The sequence below is a fragment of the Myotis davidii genome, unplaced genomic scaffold (assembly GCF_000327345.1).
Source record: "Myotis davidii unplaced genomic scaffold, ASM32734v1 scaffold26, whole genome shotgun sequence".
In the NCBI taxonomy this organism is placed as follows: Eukaryota; Metazoa; Chordata; class Mammalia; order Chiroptera; family Vespertilionidae; genus Myotis; species Myotis davidii.
Window position 1 is genome coordinate 3,991,996 of NW_006299245.1, and position 20,506 is coordinate 4,012,501.

Below are 20,506 nucleotides of genomic sequence, written 5' to 3' on the forward strand. Positions count from 1 at the left end.
TTCATAATTTATTGCTTCAACAGCAGACTTTGTTAGAGCACTGCTGCTAAGGGACAAAGAAAACACCCACTTTGTTGAACATTTATGTTTAAAGTGAGTAAGTGCACTAAATCATGCGGTGCCCATGGGATCATCTCTAACCCAGATTATAACCATATCTACGGAATCGGGCTCTGAAGCTTTTTTTTTTTTTAATAATTTTTTGAGCATGTTGATTCCTGTGGAATTCACAAATGTGCTCCCCCCACCCCCAACACATACACACACACACACACACACACTCTGCCTGAACAAATGAGTCTATATCAAGTTTTCTGGCTATGGACTTCCACACTATATATTATAGTACTCTGAATACAGCTTTGTTACTGCTTTTCAAATTGTCTCTCTTTTCTGCTAGTACTTAATTCTCATTAATGGCACTTTCAGAATATATTTTGAGTGAATGAATAAACAAATCAACAATCTAATGGCATTGACTTCCACTAAGTAGATTAGACTTTGGCGTATGCCTGGATCTCAACTTAAGGGTTCTTCCAGAGCGATTGTACACCATTCAATTGTTGTTTTTTCTTTCAAGAAATTGCATAATATGTCACCCATGTTGGATAATTCCTGTAAACAGCAAAGAATAAATAGCAAATCTCTATATAGGTTTAAAGTTAAACCATTGGGAGCAAATGTCTTTAATTTTTGTATTAGATACTTTCAATTCGTAATTATGTTTGTTTTAAATCATACTATGATCTTATTGGAAAGAAATTTGACTGTGATCCTAATAAAGGCCTACCAGAATAGTATTTGTTTTTATGGGGAGGGAAGGAGGGAGAGGAAAAAGTTTCCTTTTTGAGTAATTTCATTCTGTGGTACCTTTGCACCATGGAGGTAAATTCTTAAGAGCATGAGCTTTGGTATTATAAAAACTTGAATTAAAACCTCCCATGCGATCCATGATTCTCTCGCATCATGGATGTTTCTATCTCTATCTCTCTCCCTCTCCTTTCCTCTCTGAAATAGTGTGTGTGTGTGTGTGTGTGTGTGTGTGTGTGTGTGTGTGTGTACATATATCTCCCATGTATTGATCCTGTAACAGACTTTCCTCAATTTGCTTTATCCTTATTCCTCCTCTGCAAAATTGGGTTATGGCATCTCCTAGTGTTGTTGCCAAGATTTTATTTTTTTAATATATTTTTAATTGATTTTTTACAGAGAGGAAGGGAGAGAGATAGAGAGTTAGAAACATCGATGAGAGAGAAACATCGATCAGCTGCCTCTTGCACATCTCCTACTGGGGATGTGCCCGCAACCCAGGTACATGCCCTTGACCGGAATCGAACCTGGGACCTTTCAGTCCGCAGGCTGACGCTCTATCCACTGAGCCAAACCGGTTTCGGCTTGTTGCCAAGATTTTAAAAAATGCTGGGAAACTCAATATAATTATATAATAAGAAAAACAGAAGATTTTATTAGTTGTTAATTTTTTTCCCTTTCTAATTATTTACTGGCTATACTTTTGGAAGATATCCCTATACTCATTGGTAAACACTTTCATGAAAAGGAGTGGGTCTTGAGTGCAAGAGTAATTCAAAGGAACCTCTTTGCAAGTTGTATTAGTCAGGGTTCTCCAGAGAAATTAACCAATGAGGTGTATATATGAATGCGAGGTTTACTGTAAGGCCCTGCCTACGTGATTATGCAGATTGAGAAGTCCCTCAAGTGGCCTCTGCAACCTGAACACTCAGGAAGGCTGATGGTGGAGTGTGAAGGCCTGAGAGGCTGGTGTAAATTCCCGTCGCAGTCGGAGAGAACCAGGAGGTCTCAGGGAAGGTCATTGTCCCCAGCGCAGGCAGAGAGGGAAAGCTAATCCTCCCTTCCTCCATTTTGATCTAATCAGGCCCTCCTCAGAGTGGATGTCCCCCCCCCCCCCCCCCCCGGTGTTGGGGAAGGTAATCTGGTTTACTCCATCTACTGGCTCAAATGCTAATGTTTTCCAGAAACATCCTCACAGACACACTCAGAAAGAATGTTTAACCAGATAGCTGGTCATCCTGTGTGAAGTGGACACATAAAATTAGCAATCACACAAGCACAGTGGTCATTATGTATTTTTTGGTAACATTGATTGGCATTGGAGGCTGTAGTTGATCTTCGTTTGAAGCAAATGCTAGATGTTTATTGGGATGGAGATGTATAAAGAATGAAAGAGAGAAATATGTTTAGACAGACAATGAAGAAGCATTGGGTATACAAACCAGAGAGAGGGGGGAAATTATTAATACTGAAATGGAGAATAGCTACATATTCCTAGGAGAACAATGTGGGGTAATGGGAAGACAGTGTGATTCGAAGCCTGGCAGCTCTGAATTTGAATCTCATCTTGAAACTTGTCAGCTCTGTTTTTGTGGGCAAGGGTTTTAACCTTTCTCCCTGATGTTTTTATGTCTCTAAAGCCAAAAACCAATAATATATTACATTGTTAATTGTATGGGTGAAAATAAATAGTATAATGTGGAAAATGCTATCATGAAGGCATCCAGTATTAAGTGTCCTTCTTCCTATTAGGTACTGTTTTTTAATTAGGAAAGTATATTCACACCTATAATTATTTTATGGTATGCAGAGAAAAATACAGCCTTAATTATATATTAAGAAGACAAGTATAAAGCAAATTTATGCATATATTCATATATAGTATAGTTCTGTGAATCCTAGATCCAACAATAATTAGCAACATAGATTTGTGAATAGCCATTCTGATTTTGGGACTCCTTATTTGCAAAATGGGGCTGATTTGTAAAATGGGTTTATTATAAGAATTACATAACATAGTAGTCATGATGCATTTTGCTCTGGACCTGTCACAGAACAGAAGTACCTTTGTAATGAATGTTCCGTTTAATTGAGACCTCAGATATTTTGAAGACTTGGTACTATAGTGAGACTATATTTATTTCTTTAGACCCTGAGCAAAAAAATATTTTTTTTAAAAAAAAGAGCTACTACTTATTCATTTTCTCCTAGTGTTAATTGATAAAGTGTTTGCGAATGCATTTGAAATATTTAAACAATCATTTTGATCAGATGCCTACTGCTCCATATTTGACAGGTTAGAATAAAACCTTTCTTTATGAGGTAGGCTGTCATTCTACTTCATTTAATTGTCAAAGTCTAAATAAAATCCAATTTAGAACAAATACACAGGTCTGTGTCAGAGCAAAGAGGAGGCTTCACTGTATTTTCTGAAACCTGCTTGGCAGTGACGTGACATTAGGAATTAGTTCACGTCGCTTGGTTGTTTTCTGCGTCTCCATCTCCGCTTCCATTCTTCTTCAGGCATAAAAAGCACGGAGTGGGAAGACAACATGCTCATTACCCTTTCCGGTGGAATTTAACCTTTTCAAGAAAGGACATCTTTTTAGTTTGCTCACAGTACATATTGTATATAATAATTACATGCAATAATTCAACAGCAGTTTAAATTAAGTATACAATTAAATTATGCTTTTTGTAGCACATATATTACTATTCTAACAAGTTGAGGTTATGTGTCTTAAGTAAAAAAGTAACCACTTTATTCACTTCCTCTATTTGTGCTTTCCTACCCATAGCCATCTTTGTAAAAATGTCATTTTTTACCTATTAAAAAGGGGCGGGGAGGGGGAAGGGAGAGAAAGAAAGAATGATTTGAGGGAAAAAATATGAGTAGAGAGAATTCTTTTGCTTGGTCCTCAAATACAAACTCTATTATCCTAGGGTGACAAATGCTGAGTAAGATCAGAAAATATGTATAATTTTGTCATAGGTATCTCCCTCAAAGCTCAAATTCAATCATTTATATCTCACTGAATCTTTTTTCTATGACAGTCCTACCTATTTCGATTTCATTTGAAAATTCATATGGGTTTCCCTCTTCCTAGTTACTTGGGAATTGAGAGGATTAATTAATTTTTAAATAAAAAACACTACTGATGTCATTACTCTTTTGGGCAAAGTGAAAACTCCAACCCCTCTGATGTCTAGGAGCTTAATCTAAGAGTTACAATTTCATATATCTTTATGCTCTTAAATTATACAAGTTTAATTAAATATTTTAATCACAACTTTGATTGATACTTGACAATTGCCTACTCTGGTAATCACTCAAAACTAAACTCATACTTTGTGTTCCTTGAAATGTAATAAAAAAAGTTTTCCTTAAAATTATCTGTGAGAGACATACTTTGTGTCACTTATTTTATGACCTTATATAATTAAAATAAAACAAAATAATGCATGTGACATTTTATCAGTTAGGGAGAGGTTGGTTTGCAAATGATAGGAAACCCAAAATAACATTAGCTTAAAGCAGCAATTTTCAACCCCTGTGCTGCCTCTTGGGTGCCTCTGGTGTGCTGCAAGAATTTTTAAAAGGTGCAATACCTGACTATTTTGTTAGGGGCACTGACCTCTTTTCCCTTATTTAAAGAAAAAGAAAAGAAAAGACAGTAGCCAACACTACAAGAGCTATCTGGTGTGAATGAATCAAAATTATACCTTTTTTTGTCAGATTGTCAAAAAATATAATGTATTTTTTTGTGTGCTGAAAAATGTTAGTAATTAGTTTATGTGTGCCATACCATGAAAGAGGTTGAAAATTGCTGGTTTAAAGTAGTTAATTTATGTTTTCTCTCTTACAAAAAGTAGTCCAGAAGAGTGCAGTCCCAAGTGTGTGGACAGTTTCATGAAGGGCTGTTTTCTGGGCTCCTTTTAGTTTGTGCTCCACCATCTTCAGAACAGGATTTCTGCCTGTAGTCAGGAGCGAGGGAGAAGGGTAAGTAGTCAGGAGCAAGGGAGAAGGGTAAGTAGTCAGGAGCGAGGGAGAAGGGTAAGTAGTCAGGAGCCCAGGAGAAGGGTAAGAGAAACATGGTCCCCTCTATAAGGGCATGTCCTCAGTGTGCTTTCATCTCTTTACGCAGAGTTTAGCCACATGACCAAGCCTGATTGATCATGTTTTTGTGTGTTGTTTTTTTTGTTAATGTGTGCAGTGGTGAGTGCATGTTAGGCACTTAAGTCCTAAGCTTTTGTGTTGCTCTAACCCTTGGAATTATTTCATTTGATTCATGTAGTAGTAACTTATTTTATTTACAGTGTTTGTTTTTTAAAAGGAATATGAGTTTGGTTCTATCTACTTCCTGTTATAGTCACTTGAGATTTTTGCCATTTATTTTATCAGGCAAGACTGGGGGGCATTTGTGTTTTATAAGTATGACATGCTGCTATTAATTATTCCATTCCATACCAGAAATTAAAAATTTATTTTTTCATTTGTCCTATTATAATCATAGCCTAAAACTAAGCATACATCTTGTGAAAACAGTGAAAAGATGACTGTAATGCTATTTTACAGTTAAATTATATAAAATCTCATTATTGGCGTCATTAGCTAAATTAGCCAATTCGATTAGGAAATTTGAATTAATGCAAAAGTTCAAATATGGCTCCAAACCAATGTTAATTAATTTCACATAAAAAATTGAACATGAAAAATTTATAATATTTTAACTCTGAGAGAGAAAAAATATTACTTTTAAAGTACCTACACATATTAAAGGACAATGGAACAAAAATCAGAAAAATATCTCAGTTTAAGAATAACATGATAATGATATTTTTGTTAGTAATTGGGCCTTAGGGGATTATAACTTTGATTTTTTGAACCATTACTTGTAAATATTGTTATCTGATTTATCTTGATTACTAAGTACTTTTTCCCAGGGAATAACCAAATTATTATTACTCATATATTCTTAATATAGTCTTAATTTTAAGTTCTTAACTTTTCAATTACCAAAACGCTTCCTAAATAGTAATTTAATTCCATGAAGCCTGTTATTACTGGTAAAATGTCGTCCTCTGTAACTTTGAGTTTCCATAGCTTGATCTGTCTGGAACTTCATTACCTGCATTCTTTACTTCTCTCGGAGCCTCACCTGACCTGTCACCTTGGGAAGGTGTACCTTTTGTGGGTTGCCAAAACACCTTGTGCTTTATTTACACTGGATTGTGATTCTTTGCTTGTCTGTCTTCACTGTGAGACAGTTCTTTCAAAAAAGTACCTATTCGTTGTTTGGTGATTGTATTCTCAATGTTTAGTATGTTGTAATGGTGCCAAATGTTATTCAACAATGATATCAAAAGAAGAAACCAAGCGATTATCTTTTAGTGTTTCCATAGTTTTACAGTTACAGGACTCTAGGTGGACCGCACCCTGTTTCACCTGTGTTCTGCATAGATGTCAGCTTAATGACCGCAATGCATATTCTTGAAAAATTACTTTTCATTTGAAGTGCTTTATCAATAACTTTTGAGTATCTCAGATTTCAACCTTTTTAAAAGCCCTTTCTGAGAACCCGAGGCAAAGGTGGCTTTACATAAATATTTTTGTTTTGCTAGGACTATTCAGAGGGCGGTCTATTACAAGGAGACACTGATCGCTGAAGTTTTGTTTAGATGTACTGACAGTGTGGAGAAGGGCATGCTTTTTCTTTTTAAATTTTAGAAAATTTTATTTTTTATGAAATTATGGTAGATTAGATTTTTATTGAAAACTAGTGTCCCGGTACACAAAATTTGTGCACATTAAAAGGAAATTAATTGGAGGAGATTAATATTAATTTTAATATTGCTATTTGCCCTTTCTCTATGATATAAGTGTCAGAGATGAAAGAAAATTAGTAAAATGTATATGAAAATCTTCCTCCTGTCGGAGTCTGAGGCATGCTGTGAGACCCAGAGTCAAGTCCCTTCCCACCCGCGTGCACCTCGAAATTGTGTGCGACCTAGACCTGGCTGGCTCCACCCGCATTGGGTGAGATTCAGACCTGGCCGGCCCCACCCCAGTCAAGCCACACTGGGCACAGGGCGCAGCCTCAGGTCTTCCAGTCCGGTGCCAGGCAGGGGGTGCAGCCTCAGATCCCCCATCAAGCCCTGCTGGGTGGGGGGTCGCAACCTCAGGGCCCTTGTCAAGCCCCGCTGGGTGGGTGGCGCAGCCTAAGGTCCCCTGGCCTGGTGCCAGATGAAGGGTGCACCCGCAGGTCCCCGGGCACTGGGGCGGGGTCACAGTCTAAGGTCTCTGGTCAAGCCCCACTGGGCAGGGGGATGTGGCCTCAGGTCCCCCAGTCCGGTACCAGGGCGGGGGGACCGGCATCAGGGCCCCCGGCCAGGACGGGGGGCATGGCCTGACTCCCATCAATCCCTACCTGGCTGGGGGCGTGGCTTGAGGTTCCCTGTCAAGCCCTGCTGGGTGGGAGGAGCAGTCTCAGGTCCCTGCTGATCACTCCTTATGGGAACCCCACCTCTGCTGGGGCACAGCCACCTTGTGATTGCGTGATGGAGTGAGAGTCAAATTGCATATTGCCTCTTTATTATATAGGATTACTTAATCCTTTCTTTTTGTAATTAAATTTATTGGGGTGTCATTGGTCAACTTCATCATATAGGTTTCAGGTGGGGGTTTCTGTGTTACAAGATCTGTGTATTGCACTGTGTGCCCACCCAAATGTTTGCTTTCTTATATTTTTTGTTTTTTACATAGTTCATGTATGTGATTGACATGAGAACCTTATTTCTTATAATATTATTTCAATTTCTCCCCCCAAACACTTTAACTTCACATTAATGTATAGTATAGACCACTTTTATTAATTGAAAGGCAACTTCATATAACATGAATAAAATTATTTCCCATTGGATTCTTCCTTGATGGTATATTAAAATGTGTTCTTATTTTTAACACCGTAAACGTAGAAACCAGAAGGTTATATTGATCAGCATGTAAACAAACTATGTCATCAACTTTCAATAGTCATTTGGTATGAGTAATCTACCAAAACACAAATCCTACTTATAGTAATGAGATTGCTGGGCTTGAATTGTAGCACACTTCTTACTAGTTGTGTGACCTTTGGCATGTTGCTGAATTTTTTCTTGCCCTAGGTTCATCATCTATAATATGGAGTTAGTAAGAATAACCTACCTATAAGATTATCGTTGAGTAATAAGTTAACATATGTAAAGTGCATAATACATTGTGAGTACTCATTAAGTTTAGCTGGTATTATTATTACCACCATAATTATTACAATGTGAACGGTTCTCTCCTTCTGTCATATCTTCAGCAAAATAAAGAATAGGTTCTGTAAATGTGGAGAAGGGCAGTAACAGAAGCTTGGTTGTCATAGTGCTAGGATTGACCTAAATTCATCCAGTCCTGCCAAAATGGCATTTGATTCCTTCTCTGAGCTTCAAATCAAGTTATACAAAAATCTGGAGAGTTTTAGAGCAAAGGAAACATAACCTGGTACTCATGTATCTAGAATTGAATTACTTTATTTCCTCTTTTATTTTTCTTCTAGAAATAGCATGAGATTTAGTATCAGAGAACCTGCTCCAATCCTGCCTTTGTCTTCTTATGAACCATGAGACCTAGAGTTAGCTGGTAAATTCTCTGTGGACCGCTCTTTCTTCCTATATATCATGGAGCCTCTGATAACACTTTTTATTGCTGGCCAACTGCTGCTTGTTATTCAAGCTTCTGACACTGTCACCCTGGCTCTGTGAACCTTTGTCCATTCCTGAGCTGGGGTGGTTGTTGGTCCTCTGTCCTCTCTCATAGTAATTTTCCATACCATTTATTTTCTTTCTTGTTTCCCCCAGTAGCTTGAGCATCATTGGCAGGTGCATTTCTGTCTTTTTCACATCTGCAGCATGCAAACTAGGGCCTAGTTGATGCTCAATTAAATCCTTAGCCATGAGAAATTAGTCACAATAGCCATTTCAATTGGTTGGACTCACTCTATTGCTAATGTTATTCAAATGATGCAAAGGATGATGCTCTAATTTAAAGAGCCACTTTATAGAATTCTGGACACTTGCCTGCTACAAGTATTTTCCTCCAAAGAGTAAGCAGGCCGGACAGGATTGTCTAGATCTGGGTACCATACCAATTGTTTTTTCTCTTCTTTGTATATTTTATGAATTGGAAAATGACAGGAATATCATGCATCAGTATTGGGGAGGCCATGAGGCTGAATACATACACCAGTTTTCAAAGTTTATGGACTTTAGGCATGTGTCAAAGAAATGTGCTCATCTCTCATGCTCTTTCTCTCTAGCCTAGCTGCATATTTGCCCTTTAGAAATGTAATTGTGTGGAGACTAATTAGTGGGCTATTGCAGTTATTTAGGTGACAGGAAAGATAAAGGGCCTCTGACTGCCATAAAGATGAACCTTGAAGGGAAGAATAAAGAATCTTAAAAAATGAGAGTCTGTAGGCTCTGGAGACTTTATAAAACATGGAATTTTGAGGATAAGTAAAAAGTCAGGTTTCTGATTTTAGCAACCTGACGGTCCTAATTATTGAGATTTAATTTATTTTCATTGGGAGATACTGTTTTTAAGATTTGGATGTATTGATTTTGAAATTCCATTGAGCACCATGGTTAATGTGGCTCAGTAAACTGGTGAAAACAGAGCTGGATGTCAAGAGAGAGAACTCGGCGTATGAGCTGCATGTGTGCGTGATGTCATGTAGAGGCAGTATGTAATCATGAAAAGAGAAAAAGACTTAAGTCCTGTGAAACACCAACTTTCCTTAAAGAACTAAATCAATAAGAGGAAGTTTCTTCATTTTCTGTAGGATGGCCCCAGGGATAAAAGAGAAGTAACTATAGGAGACTGGTTTCCCAGAAGCCAAGGAAATACAGTTTTAGGAAGGAAGATGGGTTCAATAGTCATAGGTGCTACAGTTGAATGGGTGGTTCACATCAACATGTTATTTTTAAACTGTGGTCATTAGTAGAAATTTCATTATGACAGTCTGTGGAATTCTGGCAAAGAGCCAACACTGGATTTAGGGGTAAATGAAATTTGAGCCATTGGACATGTACACCATAGACATTCTTAAAGGAAATCTACCTTTAAATGGAAGAACAACAATAAGCAGTAGTCAGAGGTAGATGAAGGAATAAAGGTTTTCAAGTGGTTTTTCCCTGCCTTTATGCTAACAGGCACATGAACCTTTTTGTGGTCTTAAAGGAAAGAAAACTGTAATGCAGAAAGAGATGGAAGATACTGGATAAAGAGGGTCTCATGAAAGATTTGAATTCCTAGGAAAGGTAGAAAGAAGAGATTAAACGACTGGATGGTATTTTCCTCTGGTGTCATTAGCCTGTATCAAAGGAAAAACATCTCTATCTGAATCTCAAAGGAAAATGACGAAGACAATTAACTTTGTAGATAAGTTTCCAAAATGAGATAATGTATATGAGCTAGTTAACCGGAAAGCATTTTGTCAATAAAATTATTGTTATGAAGGGTATTATTCCTTTTTTGAGAAGTATGTTTGTGTTTTCTCTTTATCAAGTTTACTCGTTTTTAAAGGCAATAGAATATTTTCACAAACTCTTGAGTACTGCAGAAAACTATTCTTCTTTGTTCCCAGCAACTGAAAAATACACTTAACAGCAAAGCATATCAATTTCATGATCAAATTAATTGTTAACATTTTTTAATGAAAATGTACATTTATGTATAGATGTAAGTGATGTTCATGTGTTTGGAAATGGTTTGCTCTATTCAAACGATTTTATAATTTTACTTATTATTTTAAAGTATGTTTTTATTTATTTTAAAGAGAGGAAGGGAGAGGGAGAAAGAGATAGAAACATCAATGATGAGGATCATTGATCAGCAGTCTCCTGCATCCCCCCGTCTGGGGGTCGAGTTCATAACCTGGGCATGTCCCTGACCTGGAATGGAACTGTGATCTCTTGGTTCCTGGGTCGACACTCAACCACTAAGCCATGCAGGCCAGGCGACTTTTTAATTTTTTTATTTATTGACACTATTACAGGTGTCCTTTTTAACAAACGGTATTAGAAATAATCATGAAATTAATTTATGCTAATGACAGGAGGGAGCAACCTTTAATTTCAAAATGATTTGCTTTAGATATTTTTTAATGATGCCCATTAAATAATAAACTGAGGATTTTAAAATACTCTCTAAAATGATAAGCTTTTATCAGTAGCCCTCTCATTTCTCAAAGCTCCCTTTTACCAGCCTTTCAAAAGCCTCAGCAGCTGGCAAGTAGAATCTGCAATTTGAGGTTGATAACAGCAGTACTCAGGCCCCAGAGAGGTGCCAAATGTCTGTAAGATACTCGCTGATTACAAGAGGAGAGGGAAAGGCCGAAAAGGCCTCTGTGAGAGCTTTTCAAAAAGTTCAGTGCCCTGACACTGTATTTTCAGAGATATGATTATAATTGATTCTCAAATAGGTTAGGAGAGCGGGGTCTGGAATGGCTGGGGTAACCCATGTGGCCACTACCCAAGGGCCTCCTAGAGGTATGGGGTGTGGAGTCTGAGTGTCTGTAGTGAACTGAAATGTGCTCAATGCAGTGGGGCCTTGACTTACGAGTTTAATTTGTTCCATGACGGAGCTCGAAACTCAAATTACTCGTATGTCAAATCAAAAAGTGAACGAGTGAGACACGTGATGCTGGACTGATGTTGTGACGTTCACTGTGACGTTCACTGCGCCAACTAGCGGTGGGATATCTGAAGCTGGCTCATAACCCGAATTTTAGCTCCCAACTCAAAGCAAAAATCGGCCGAGAGACGGCTCGTATCTTGAAAAACTCGTTAGTCAGGACACTCATAAGTCAAGGCCCCACTGTATTCTGAAATAAGGAAATAACAATGTGGATAGTCTTTAATCTTTCTCTTTGTGTCTTTATGGCTTCTGATTAAATTCTGCCTCTTTATCCTGCGGACCTAGATTACACTTTGTCTTTCGGGCAGCCATGGACCAGTATTTCCCAAACAATATGACTAGTGAGAGAGGCGTTTCATGCTTAAATAAATACACATATAACCACATATGCATATTTATGTATTTAATTTAGACAGGTTTCTTTTCTGAGGTGATGAAAAAATGTGCATGCTCCAGGAAGAAATTTAGGTGTTTTTTCTGTCCAGTGGGAGAGAGAAGACTGGGAAAGAGGAAAGTTCAATGAGGATAAAGGGCTTTTTGAAAATATTTCTTTTAAAAAAAATTTTTTTTTATTGATTTTAGAGAGGAAGGGAGGGGGATAGAGAGATAGAAACATCAATGATGAGAGAGAATCATTGATCGGCTGCCTCCTGCACGCCCCCTACTGGAGACCGAGCCTGCAACCCAGACATGTGCCGTTGGCCGGAATCAAACCTGGGACGCTTCAGTCCGCAGGCCGACACTTCATCCACTGAGCCAAAGCAGCTAGGGCTGAAAATACTTCTTAATACTTTCTGATGCAACATAAATGCAACTGATACCTCTCCAATATTTTCTCTCCTGAGGAATAATTTCCTTTTATTTAGAGTTTATTTTTATAGTACCAGGTCAGCGTTTTTATGGCCCCTTAACCATTTTTATTTTAAAACATAAAATAAAAATTTGTGGTTTTATGTACAGTAACACGGTCCTATCTCCAAATTTCTCTTTTCCTCACGCAGAGGGTTACTCCTGCAGGAGAACAGCAGGTTTGCAGAAGCGCTACATTATTATAAACTGGCGATCGGGAGCAGGCCTACACTGGCTTGTAAGTAACAGTCAAAGTTTTTCTTCTTCTTTTTATAAAGTTTTTCTTTTAAATATCTTTTCCTTTTCCTCTTCATGCATGAACATTATCTTGATGACTTACAACCTCATAGAGAAAAAAGCATGTGCTCCTATTTTTGAAAACTTGTCAATCAAATTATAAGCCTCTAACAATTATATCTCTCATTTTAACCATATTTTGATATCAGTTTGTCATTTCTTAATATGTTCAGGTAAATACAACTTTTATTCATCTAGATTTTAAGTTCAGAATGTTTTGAACTTTTTGGGAACAGAGACTATTCCAGATATTTTTCAGTGATACCGACACTTCTTACTACATTATTTGTTCCCATATGTATTTGTTCCCTAAGTATTTGTGTCTTGGTTTCTTCTAAAAATCAGAAATACTCCATAGAAAGTAAATTGAAGTAAAGGTAACTTATTGTATCCATAGTGCACATCATCTTCTTACATTTATATTTCCACGTTTTTCTCTCAGCTGCGTATTTAAACACCGGTATTATTCTGATGAACCAAGGAAAGACCGAAGAAGCCCGACGTACATTCCTGAAGTGTTCTGAGATCCCTGATGAAAACCTAAAGGACCCTCACGCGCATAAGAGCTCGGTGACCAGCTGTCTCTACAACCTGGGAAAGCTCTACCACGAGCAGGGACACTATGAGGTCAGGCCCAGACCTCTCTCCCCTTTTCCTTCCCCCTTGTCTGGTCCCTTCTCAGTGCTTTCTACCTTACCATCTCATCACAGGGGCACTGTGAGCATTTAAGGAGCTAATGTGTGTTTTATTAAAAGAGTTTCAAGGTGAAATTCATTTCTGGGGGGAAAACTCTCTGCTAAAGAACAGTTACCGCCCTAGTCGGTTTGGCTCAGTGGATAGTGTTAGCCTATGGACTGAAGGGTCCTGGGTTCGATTCCAATCAAGGGCACCTGCCTCCATTGCAGGCTCGATCCCCAGTCCTGGTAGGGGTGCATCCTGGAGGTAACCAATCGATGTGTCTCTCTCAAGTCAAGGTTTCTCTGTTTCTCCCCCTCCCTTCCATTCTCTCTAAGAATCAGTGGAAAAAATATCCTTAGGTGAGGATTAACAAAACAAACAGAAAAGAATACTTACCAGATTTCTTTTTGTGTTGTTAATCCTGACCCAAGGATATTTTTTCCATTGATTTTTATAGACAGTGGAAGGGGTTAAGGGAGGGGCAGAGAGAGTGAAACATCAATGTGAGAGAGACACAATGACTGGTTGCCTCCTGCACATGCCCTGACCAAGACTGGTGGATCAAGCTTGCAACTGAAGAGAGACACATTGATTGGTTGCTTCCTTCACATGCCCTTACTGGGGCTGGGATGGAACCTGCAACCCAGGTATATGCCCTTGACTGGGAATCAAACCCAAGATGCTTCACTTGCCAACACTGTAACCACAGAGTAACACTGGCCATGGCAACAGATTTCTTTACTATTAATTTCTCAGAGCAACTCTTCCAAAAGGGGAAATTACAACCATTGCTCCACAAGCTTATTTGCTTATCATCTCTGATTTTATGATCCAAGACATATTGTGACTCCTTATTTCCAATGTTTGATGTTACAAAATACATTGTACTCTGAGTATTAAGTATTAATATGATACAAATCCTTCCCATTTCTTTTAATTGTTTTTAAAACAAGAATTAAATTAAAATTAGTTTGTGTTTTTTTTGAGAGAGAGAGAGAAGAAAAGTGATGGAGATGAGACCTTGCACAGAGAGCTGGGAGGTTGTCTGTCTTGTCCTCCCTTTCTCTCACAGGAAGCATGCCTGCATGGTATCTTCTCTCACATTCAGTACTGCACGTCCCCTCTTTCAGACCACACCCTACATACTCCTTCCTGTTGTACCAATAATGTAATATAGAGATACAACTTTTAAAATTATTACATTTCATAATCTCAGTGGGTCTCAGTATCTTGGGTTTGTTATTTTATATTTTATTTAGATCCTACTTGGTGGCCTGATTTTAATTACAGATTATAGATGACTACGGGTGATTTCCAAATATGAATTTTTCTAGCATTTTAATTGAATAATCTATGTGAACTGAAATTTTATATTAAAATAAAAGAGCTTGGTAATATTCAGCTACTTGTTACACTAAATTTTTATCTCGCCTTCTTCACTCACTGGGTCGAATATTTTTATTCATGAAATTGTAGTAGTATGACATCAAACTACAGCTGAATTATTTCCCCCCCCCACCCCCCCCAATGAGCCATTTAGAAATAGCAATGGAACTTTCTAATTTTGGAAGGATGTTGTTATTTTTTTTTTTGGTGAATATTCTTATATTTCATCTTTTTTTTTTTGGTTTGTTTCTTAAATTAGGAAGCCCTTAGTGTATATAAAGAAGCAATTCAGAAAATGCCAAGGCAGTTTGCTCCACAGAGCTTGTACAACATGATGGGTAAGTCAAACCTTACTATTTCAATTGCTATTTCAGGGACCTGTGGGGAAATTAAAACCCGTGCTTGTGTTAAATGGAATTCTAATAAGTTATAGCATTGATCCTCACCCAGAGAACTCTTTATTCACAACTGGGTGTCACATTCAAATTTTCACATAGCATACTTTTTCTAAACAAGAGCAAATATGTGCATTCTCATATTGATTCTCAGCAAATTGTCCAGATCGCAGAGTTGTTGTAAGGGGCTCACAAGCCCTTTTGGGTATTAGCTAGACTCCGGAGATTGAAAAAGATGAATAAAGTCCACAGATTTTAGTGAAGTTATCAAATTCATGATACTTTTTAATCATGTTACTTGCTTAATCAGAAGATCCTCAAAAGTGAACATGCTAAGATGTAGAGATGAATGCATTTTGGTGCTTGTAACAGATGAAATTAACTGAGTCAATTTGCATGGTTTTCATTGATCAGGCCTTGGATCTTCAAGGTCTTTTTTTTCTAAGTTAGTGTTTTAGAGTAAAAACAATACTGTGAAAACTGCAAATGTGCTACTACAATTGCCCCTTTTTCTTCATTGGGTAATTACCTTAATTTTCTTATTAGAAAGCATGCAGGTTAGGGCATTGATTTTTCTAAGTGCAAGAGCTCAAGAATTAGAATTTCTAATAAAATATCTATCACTTACAATTGATTTGTGACTGTAAGTTGTCAACACAGCTATTTGATGGTGGATGGAAACTGCCCATTCAGCATGTGACTCTTGGAAAGGTCCCCGAAGTTTAGGGTGCTCTGCTGATTGGTTTGCTGTTTCCAGGTAAGGGAGGGAAGAGAAGGGCTTGCTTTTGTCCTCAAATCAAATATATATATATATATACATATATATGACTTTAAAAAGTGTATAATATATAATTTCCAGAGCACAAATTGCAAACTCAGATTTTTCTTTTTACTAAACTGGTTAAGTTGCTTACTATTTCTAGGCTTTCCTCGTGCATATAAAAGTAATGAGACAACATGGTCTCTAGGATTATTTATGCTTTTGTATTCTATTATTTGAGAGATTTGATACTAGTTTGTATGGCTTGAGCACACACACATTAAAAAATATCTTAAATCCTCCCAAACTATAGAATATATGCCTGGCCTGGCCAGTGTGGTTCAGTAGTTTAGCATCGACCTATAGACCAGGAGGTTTTGGTTAGATTCCTGGTTAGGGCACATGACCGGGTGGCAGGCTCAATCCCCAGTAGGGGGCATGCAGGAGGAAGCTGACCAGTGATTCTCTGTCATTGATGTTTCTGTCTCTCTTGCCCTCTCCTTTCCTCTCTCTAAAAAAATTATGTTATATACACACACACACACACACATACATGTACACACACACCTGACAAGGACACACACTTTCCCTTTTTTCTAAATGACAGAAATTTAAGAAATAGTTTAGAGACAGAATGAGGCACAGGTCAATAACAGAAAAAAAAAATTATGATTTGGAAGAGGTTAATATATTCATCCTATGTCTCTGGGACCCCTGCCCCAGTTGCCTGTGCAGCATGGAATGATTTAATGCTCATATTAAAAAGGACATTGGGGTATTTCTAGTTGTTGCTTCTTTTTCTCTTTGCTATGATTATTAAAAGCTAAGTTTACCTTCATTAAATGTACTTTTGCCCTTAAACTCTTATAATTTAAAACAGTGCCTTATACTATCCAGCATTTTACCATCAGTCTATCTATTCAGATGAAATGTACATGTTCAGGAAATGTGTGCTTAGCGGGTTTAGATTTATCAGAATTAACTTTTAAATATTAATACTGGATGGTTATTTCTGTCAAAGTGAATACTAAAAGGATCATTTTTCTAGTTTTGTCTAAAGAGGCACAATGATTTTAGTTTATAGTTTATTCTTATTGCTAATGCTTGGGAAGGCCATTACTTCCAATTTCCCTCAATTATGAAATAAGATGTCTTTCTTTAAACTGGGAAAGGACTCTGAGATCCTTGGCAACAGACTGCATTTGGTATCTTGATTGTTAATAGGAAGTGTGGCATTCACTATAGTTAGTGATTTCAGAAAATTCATTCAATTATTTTATGTTAATAATTTGATTGAAAACTCAGCTGGTACCTTGGGATCTGTTTCTCATATGGTTAAGCAAATATTGAGCACACACAGGCAGTGGGAGATAAGTTAGTCCCTGGGGTTATTGCTTAGTCCTTCGTCTTATTTTCCATTATAGAAAGAGGCAGTAGCTTTGCCCAGACTCTGAAAAGCACTCTAACCATTTTCGAGGGGAGAATCCCAATTAATTTAAAATTGCAGATTGCTCCCCTAATCATTGTGGTTGCCTTCTGTTCAGTTATGGGAGAAGGTCTGTTATCTGACCAGGCTTGTAGTTTCAACTGTTTATGAAACTATAATTTTCTCAGAGAGTGAGTTCACCTCCTAATCAAATGGGTGAAATCCTGTGAGTGTTTGCTTTAACTCTTAATACATTTTGATTAGCCTCCATTTGACAAGAAAAAAAATGGCCCCGGAGATAAACTGCCTTATCAGTTCATCGGTTTCATTAGTCTGTCAGCATCTGCTGATTATCCTATCAAGTTTATCAACAGCCTTGAATGTTTTCTCATTCTCACATTTACATATTATTAGTGCCCTTCAGGGATCAGTGATGGATTATAATGTCTGGCTAGATTTAACCTGTAAGTATTCATTTTTCTCATGGCTCATTCATTTCCCCCTTAATGACCACTTTCTGCAAACACTTGTGTGTATGTATACAAAAATTATTTTCCATCCTACTTTTTCTTTTATTTGAAGGTTAGGAGAAATAAAGGAATATTTGTGAAGAAATAAAGTCACAATTGAATGTTATTATTAGTTTCATAACTCAATTCACTGCAGTTGCTCTTTAAAAAAAAACAAAACACAAAAACACACTAGTTCTTTGCACTTTCCCTTCCCTTGAACATTTTATGAAAAACTTTTATCACTCTCTATTCCGTATGCTGATAATTGACTTATTCGGAATACCAAATACGCAAGTATATTTTCCCAATCGTGTGTTAATGGAAAAACACGTTTGATTTACTTCCCAATTTAATTTTTTTGCTATATTTTATTCTAAGATTGTTAATCTTTACTCTGGCAGTTCATAAGTAAATTTTAAAAAACTATTTAAAAATATATTCTCATTATTCTGTTTGATTTCATAAATCCTAGGTGATTGAATAACAACTATTGAGAAGTATCATTCCATTCAAAATTATGTACATTAAAAACATAAAAATAATAGAAAGCAGATGCTAATTATAAAGAAAAATTAAACTTTCACCTAAATGGTGGTTGTAATTACGGTAGCAAGGTATGAGAATACATAAAATATTTAGAGATCAAATCACAAAATAACCACTAAATGGAGATTCAGTATAGGGTGAAGTCAGATAGCCCAGGTTCAAATGATGGCTTTGACACTTACTAGCTGAGCAAATTACTTAAGTGAAGCCTCATCTCTTCCCTCCGTTAGATGGCTGTAATAGTAGTGTCAGCTTGAGGATTAATTGGGATAATGAAAGTAAAGTTATTGGATCAAATGCCCAACCTAAGAAGTGTTTATTTAGATTACCTCCACTGCGATCATTACCATTTCTGTGGATCTTTAAGCTCCAAATGCCAATGACTGTATTCTCTATCAGTTATTTTTCTATTTACCAATGTAAGTATTATTTCTCTATAGATAAGATTTTGTCATAGTGATGGCCTTACAGTCACTGCTGATTCAACAGGATTCTACTTAGTTCTGTCCTAGAACTGCTGTATTTCTCTAGAAGTTCATTTTCCCTTGTCCCTTAGCAACCATAGTCAAAATCCTTTGATCAGTAACTATGTTAACCAAAAGTGAAACAGCTTACTCAGCTAATGCCCAGTTAACAAATTCATTAATAGAGTATTCCCTTTAAATTAAAATTGTCATGTTTAGGTTAGAGTTTCTTCTGTTTTTCTTATCATGGCATATTTTCCCCGTGGACATAGTTAAAATTATTTTTATTTTAACATCCAGTACAGGTCTTTATTGAATCTCCATTTCTCTTTTATTCTCAAAGAATAGGTGTATTTTAGAATCAGAAAATATTGACATTGGAAAACTCATATCTTAAAATCCTCTTAACATAATCACTTTTATTTTGCAAGATAAAAATAAACACTCAAAGTCTATGTTCAGAATTACGCAGTTTGTATTAGAACCAGTACAGCTTTCTGACTTAAATTCAAGTGCTTTCCCTATTTAGGCTTCTGTACGACTGAAACTGGCATGTTTTGTACTGTGTCAATATAACTTTTCCTTACCTTTTTTAAAAATCAGTGAAATGTGTATACATATATTTCATAGATATATTTTTATTATATATCTACTAGAGGCCCAATGCATGAAATTAGTGCAAGGGCCTTGACCCTTGCAGCCGTGGCTTGCCTCAGCCCTCGAAGCCCCAGCTTCATCCGGAAGGTCATCTGGAAGGTTGTTCAGCCGTCCGGTCTATTTAGCATACTGTGCTTTTATTATTATAGAAGATTACATAGATATGTAACAAAACCCTCTTCATCTTAACAAAAAAGAATATTGTGATTTCATCACAGATGCATTAACTATGCAGGGTATTATTTTTTCTTTTCTTTTTTTTTTTAATGTAGGATAATTGCTGTCTATCCTCAATTTTTCTCTTCTTTCTCTATAATTATTTTCCTTAAAAATGTCCACTTAAACACTGTTTTTGAATAAGATTATGGGGAACAAAATTAGGCTGTAACTTCCAGTTACTTTTATCAGCTAGAGCCCTTTCAAACCCCAGTGGTCATTTTAAGTCTATTTACTATTTAAAATGAAATCACTCTGCTTTCTTAATGCAAAGTAATTGTTGGGTTTAATTACATAAGCAATTTAGGCCATTTTCAGTTGGTAATTTATCCCGAGGACAAAGAGACATAATGTGTTACATGAAGTAAGAGAGAACCTAGAGTTCCTGCTCTGTCGTTGCAGCCTATAATCACTATGTTTAGAATAATTTTTGTGTGCAAAAATAATTTTTTTAAGTCACATATCCCCCACTCAGTAAAAAGGTGATGGTGGTGTGAAATGGAAAGTTCACAGTTGGTCTGGAGCTTAGTGCCTTCCCTTAATAAGGAAATGCCCATAAATAAAATGGAAAACTGCACTGCTTTCACCTTGAAAATATTTTGTCCATACTGATGTAGGCTGTGCTAAGTTGACTGGACAACACACACCAAACCAAAGCAGACAAGCAGGGAAAATATCAAGCTTTTTTATTTCTAATGTGACACTAGTGTCAGTTTGTAGACATGTTCACATTTTCCTATTTTTAAAAAAATTGTGCTCGTTTTGGGTAATATGCTTTTACCTTAGG

The 20,506-nt window shown here is 36.9% G+C and overlaps 1 protein-coding gene across 1 annotated transcript in view; it reads left to right on the forward strand.

Annotated features, from left to right (window-relative positions):
- TMTC2 (transmembrane and tetratricopeptide repeat containing 2) overlaps positions 1–20,506 on the forward strand; it is a 397,072-nt gene that overhangs the window by 243,533 nt on the left and 133,033 nt on the right. The window contains exons 5-7 of the mRNA XM_006774726.2: positions 12,535–12,620; positions 13,122–13,306; positions 15,003–15,081. Coding sequence (XP_006774789.1) covers positions 12,535–12,620; positions 13,122–13,306; positions 15,003–15,081 — 350 coding nt within the window. The remainder of the gene's footprint in view (positions 1–12,534; positions 12,621–13,121; positions 13,307–15,002; positions 15,082–20,506) is intronic.